Source organism: Nyctibius grandis, chromosome 4 (genome assembly GCF_013368605.1).
Source record: "Nyctibius grandis isolate bNycGra1 chromosome 4, bNycGra1.pri, whole genome shotgun sequence".
Taxonomy (NCBI): domain Eukaryota; kingdom Metazoa; phylum Chordata; class Aves; order Nyctibiiformes; family Nyctibiidae; genus Nyctibius; species Nyctibius grandis.
In genome coordinates this window covers 91,639,100-91,645,099 of record NC_090661.1, presented here as the reverse complement: position 1 = coordinate 91,645,099, position 6,000 = coordinate 91,639,100, and the positions used below count along the sequence as shown (strand labels likewise).

Below are 6,000 nucleotides of genomic sequence, written 5' to 3'. Positions count from 1 at the left end.
CCGCAGCCATCCCTGAACTAGTGCAAGTAATGTGCTTGCAGGTTGTGTCGCGGGGCCGTGTTAGGCAGCCGAGAGCAGTCTGAGGCACCGCAGCCCTACAGCCTCTCATTTGCTTCATAACCCAGCCTGCAGCCCTTGGCCCATTGCTGGTGTTCCGCTGCCAAACAGTGACACCTCGTTCCTTCGCCTCTGAGGGGGAAGGGTGGTGTCACGAGCAGGCACCCAGGGACAGGGGGCAGAGACTGGAGCTCTTACAACCCCAAGTTGAATTCCCACTGTCAGGGCAGTGCAGTCACTAAAACAGCGTCCCTTTAGGTTTGTGCTACATCTGCGCTCCCACCCTGGGCTCTTCCAGTCAGGGAGCCACACGCTGTACAACGTGAAGTACTTTTTGCACTCAGTTATTTTAAAAATTCTAAATTGTCCCATTCACTCACAGATCACTTGTATTTCATGCAAGTTTTCCATGAAGAAAACAGAGGCCATCTCAGCAAACTGTGATTTTATTGTATTTACAGCAGAATTATTACAATATTCTACAGAAAGCCATGAAATCAAATCACTTTTAAAAACAAGACCAAAAAAACCCCTGTTGTATGGCTGCTACTGCAAGTTCACTTCCACGAGCTGTACATCCAGGGAACCTCAGCCAATTACTCATCCATCTCATGATTTTTGGTTGCTTTCTATAAGGCAAAAATAACTTGGTTTGAAGTTAACACAAAACATTCAACAAACTGCTGGGACAACGTGAGGTTGGAGATGCCTCAGATTTGTGTGCTGTATCACAGGAAACCACCCTGCTCGGCTTTCTTACAGAAAACAGGGGTATGACAGTTCAACATTACAGATTTCACTCCCTGTCCCCTTCTAGTTTCTGTTCTTTCCACCATTTTAGGATTGATAATCAGTAAGAAAGAGGCGTTAGCCACCTAGCTTGGTAATCATGGAAGAGATTTTTGAAAATTAGAGCATCTTTGGGCTCAGCAACTCCCTTCCACTTTCAGTACCATGGAAGCCCCTGAGTCCTTCCTTATTCATGAGCTGGTTTTGAGCATGTTCTTATTTAAGAGGTTGTCTGCTTTCTCTGGCACCACTCACTGCCCTCATGCCAGAAGCGCAGAAGTAGCTACAGAAATGAAGTATGAGGACTGAGGCAAGAGAAAGGGGATGGAGAACAACTAAAAGCTCTGCAAACAACAAATACTGTAAAGTTTGTCTTCTCCTTCCCTTTATCTGTTCTCATCTTTTCTAAGACAGAAACGTGACCAGGCATCCTGGCCTTGGCTTGCCTGTGAATGAGGAAGGTTAATTCTCTCTGACCTTGTTTCGTATCTGCTGTGAAGATGGCAGAAGTAGTCAGGGAATGGGAAATGTGCATGGACACATCAACGCAAGGAAGTTTCTGAGATCCAGAAGTAGAGTTTGAAGTAAAGCAACTGGATTACAAATGCTAACATAAAAGCAGAAGGTTATCTACACTGTGACCATCCTCAGTACTCCTCCCTGCCCTTTCCTCCAATGACCACGTCGTCACTGTCCTCAAGAACTTGCCCCCCTTCCCTGTGGCAGATGATTAACCAAAAAGCAGTAGTTCTGTGGACGCACTTAGCACTGAGCTTATTTGCACATTTAAGTCTCTTCCCTGGTTTTCAGCAAAGATGAGCATTTCTGAGGTCCTAGGAGCTGCAGCTACACAGCAGCTCTGAAAATCAGGCTACCCCAAAGTAGATTGAAGTGCCTGAATTAAAAAAAAACCTTCATCAAATCTTTCATATACCAAAGCATCCTTGAAATACTTGCAAGACAGATGCTGTTTCAGGTGGAGAATCAATTTAAACTTCCTACAGAATGTGATACTGCTGTCATAAAAGACATTGTGGTGTGATGAAAGTAATTACATTACTGCTTTGCTTGGCTCTGTCTTAGTAAATAGGAAACTCAGCACCTTAAGAAAAAAAATTCAGTAGCATGGAGTTATAATAGAGAAAGTCCTTTGGGACAGAAGAACAATTTTTTAAACTATGTGATTGATTAGATATTGAATACCCATGAATGTAATTTTAAAAGGAAATTAGCTTAAAACATTGTCTGAGAAAAAGGATGCAGCTTGAATGAATATCAGTATTTTAAAAGTGATGTGAAAAATCACTTTGAGTAAATGCCACTGGTCAGGACAGTGCAGTACGGCCACCTTGGGATTTCAGTTCAGGTGTCAATTCCATTAAAAGTTTTCCTTCAGAAGGCGTTAATAAATCAGGATCTATCTAATAAATCACAAGAATAACAACCTCAGTATCATGTCTTTTCACGCCGTACACGCTTTGCATGTGTTCAGCACAGACAGCAGAGTGCTTGGAAAAAGAAACAAATCTATTTTATGGGAATCAGAGCAGAACAAATGCTGGAGTATTTCCTCTTCACCAAAGCAAACAGCAAAGCTCCCCTGGGATGTCAGGAGGCCAGGGGCTGAGACACAGCCCATTTCCTCCATGGCTCTAACCCCTCCTCAGACAGCCCCATGCCGGGGAGGTGCACAATCTCATTCTAAGAGGGGCAGCAAGACCACCTGAGGTTTGGCGAGCCAGAAATCTCCCTTGGCTAGCGGCAGCGTTGCATTAGCAGAGGACTACAAGATCCTACAAATAGCCGAGTTCTAGTAACTGTTAGGATGGGAGTAGAGCCACCGGCTCCTGCACTTCCAAGGCCCTATCCCAAGAGAGCAAACTTAGCAGGTGCCGAAATCTGCTTTCAGAGCTCAGGAAGAACAAGTTGTGAGGACTGAATCTGTCAGGGATTTTTTTTGTGAGAAAGAGTTGTAAATGCAAGAAGACAACCAATATACTGCACCACAATTCGTGCATTTTATTGCCTTTGTTCATCTTCCTGCGGACAGAATTTATGATGTAGCTAAACACAAAGGTGAGCAAATACTGATTTATGGTCGTCTTTTGAAGGGCATGCGGGGAAAACGAGATCTGCCAAACAGTAAGAAAATACCTTGTTTTGGCTAAGAAAAATACACCTAACTATCTCAGAGACTGAGCTTCTAACTTTCATTAAAGGGGTGTGACATGCAATAGTAGAGAGATTGGATTTTGTACCTCAGGAGATCTCTTCCAGGCCTATGTGAGACTGAATTCATTTGTATCGAATTTTCCGACATTGATACAATACTGTACACCTCTTTCATGTTCTGCAATACTTCACACCAATTTTATCAGTCTAAACGTGTAAGTACCCACACTAGTTCCTGTTATCCCCCAGAAAAACACATTTTCACGCTTGATATCAATTCTCAGCACAGTTCACAAGGCTACAACTGCTTAACAGTGCTCCCTCCACACCTGCGGACCTGACCAAGCACCCGCTTCGATCACTACATTCGCTCCCTCCCTCCGTCACAGAACTCAGTTACTTATTTGTACAATTCACAATGAGATCAGATTGCAGGGGCTTGTGTGAAAAGGATCGTCAAATAAAAGATTTAAAAGCTTTAGACAGAGGTAAGCAGTGTGCCAATATAGATCAGCAAGTTACCACTGAAACTGCCAAAAATGTAAGGAGAAGATGAACATTTCCCTCTGAGGATTTAATGTGGATGAAGGTAGAGATAATCCCAAAGGGGAAATCTGCCTGCCCTGTCTGCTCCCCGAGTAAAGCACTGAGCCTACTTCATACGAAATTGCAAACTAATTATGTTAAATATAGAGATTAAGATTATTTAATGTTATTTTAGTAACAGTCGATTTATGATGGTGGAGCTTTAAAAAGTAAAAGGCCTTCAAAGATATTTTTCACCCTACTAAATAAACAATTTAAAGAACTTTTCATTTAGCAACAGATAACATTCTAGAGATATGGTATGTGAATTTACAACAGTACACAAGACACATTTCTATAATAAAATGCCAGAAATTAAGGCTAGCTATTAAAGTAATTATGCTATCAAAAAGTTACAAAATTTAAATTAAAACATGCATTTTTCAATTTTTTTTTTTACTGTGCTGTAAATTTTAAGTGTCTTCATTGAGAAGGTAGCGGTTGAACATCCAAGGATTTCAGCATCCAAGATTTCAACCACATCTGATCGAAGTCCTCTGTTAATTTTTGAGTCCATCCACATGCATCAATACTGTTCCCATGAAATGAACACCATGTAATGGTCACCAGTCGCACACTTAATGCAAGCTAGCAAAACAAAATGCTTACAGTTGATACCCGAAGAGTCTAGAAAGTCAGGTCCTCAAATGCCAGAAAGCAAATACTATTTTACAAATTGAACTCCCACATACCAAAGTACAGCTGACAAGACTGTCTTCATATGATTCCAACTCTACCCACCAACAAGAGTGCAGGAAAAGTGACCTAATACAGCTGTATTTCCCCGCCAGCTACATGAGAAACATTTCAGATTTTTTCCACTGCAGATCAGTCAGGTTAAATAACTTATTGTCCATCTATGAACTTGAAAAATAAAAACTGCCTATGTTAGTACATGGCAACACAAAAGCAAAAGAAACCCAGCTTCATAAAGTAGTTTGTCTATATATTTAACTTAAATCTTTCTGTAAAATAAAATGACTAAAAAAAAAAAAAATCAAATCTAACACTTCTAATCAAATCAGACTTTAGCCATGGTTATTTATAAATATGACCATCCACCTCCACTTTTCTGATGGAGTTTAAACGAACAGGCTTTGGTAAGAACTGAAAAATGGCTCTACCCATTCCCGGTACAGTTAGAGAAACCACGTGCACTTTGCACACCGCTTTCTAAAAATACATTCTACAGTTTTTCAATTTGTAGAACTAACCACCTGTAATAGCTAAGGAAAATAATAAACTGTGCATTTTACAGTTAGCATTTCTTTCACCTTTACATATTTTAGTGCAAAATATTTCAGGGTGAGCATTTACAACAAAAATGGCAGTAGCAGCAAGAAATCTTCTGTTTTGTACAGTAACAACAATGCTAAGGAGTTTTGTTTTTTTCAATGACAGAACACTCTCCTGTTGCCAGGATTAGCGTTTCTGAGTCTTTCAGGCACTGTATGAATTAAACTAGCACCCCATTTCATTACGGAACTAATGGACAAAGTGTGTAATGGAGATCAGCTCAGTTTAATCTATGCCAGAGGTTTCTTTTTAAAGAACTTGCAAAGGTTTTTGCTTTTACCAATTGTGTTTAAACATCAGGGTTTCTTTTTCTGATTATTGGCATGTTCTGAGTAATTAGTTTCAGTCCTTGCTATGAAGACACTGCTCAACATTGTAACATTTTAAACCTCTCACGGCAGTTTCAGTCGTGGAATTCTTCGTGGAGAAATCAGACACTTAAAAACACAGTAGCAGAACTAGTATTACACCATTTAAATGTTCACATGAGAAACCGTTTTTTTTTGTGATCAGAAAGAGTACAATTAATATTTTAGGCTTAAAGTCAAAACCATAGATAACATACTTTTTGAGACTGAGATAAAAACCCCACTTATTCTTGAAACACCTGAAGGACATAACATTACCACTATACACCAACACCTTTTTCTTTTCTTCCATTCTGAGAAGAAACTGATCATGACACTGATTGTCTCCACCGAAAACAGAAAGCGCGAGGTCCTTTGTTGTGCACCGCAGATTAAGTCAGGTTAGATGATGAGGATGGAGAATTCCAAACGTGAAAAAACCTACAGCAGTTCCCAGAGTTACGACCCAGTGGAGTGAAGGCTGGGGATTGGATAGAATTTGGAAATCCGGCTTTGTGTTGAAGGGTTAAGGCATTCGGATTCTCCAGTCATTTTAAAGAAAACTTCCTGTTCCTGCAGTTTTCTGGCAAATTCTTCTTCCAGTGTCTAAAATCCAAATCAGATTGTCACAGGATTACAAGGCAAAGTACAAGAAACCTATTATAGTGGTGACATCTTGTCTGATATAACATCATAACTTCACACACCATCACAAAAAAAATCACCTAGCAATCATGAAGTTGCAAGACAACCA

At 40.3% G+C, this 6,000-nt stretch overlaps 1 protein-coding gene across 2 annotated transcripts in view; it reads right to left on the bottom strand.

The window, feature by feature from the left end:
- Positions 1 to 487: 487 nt before the first annotated feature.
- SLK (STE20 like kinase) overlaps positions 488 to 6,000 on the bottom strand; it is a 51,846-nt gene continuing 46,333 nt past the window's right edge. For both annotated transcript variants that reach the window (XM_068397939.1, XM_068397937.1), the window contains one exon: positions 488 to 5,852. In XM_068397939.1, coding sequence (XP_068254040.1) covers positions 5,706 to 5,852 — 147 coding nt within the window. In that variant the 3' untranslated portion in view covers positions 488 to 5,705. The remainder of the gene's footprint in view (positions 5,853 to 6,000) is intronic.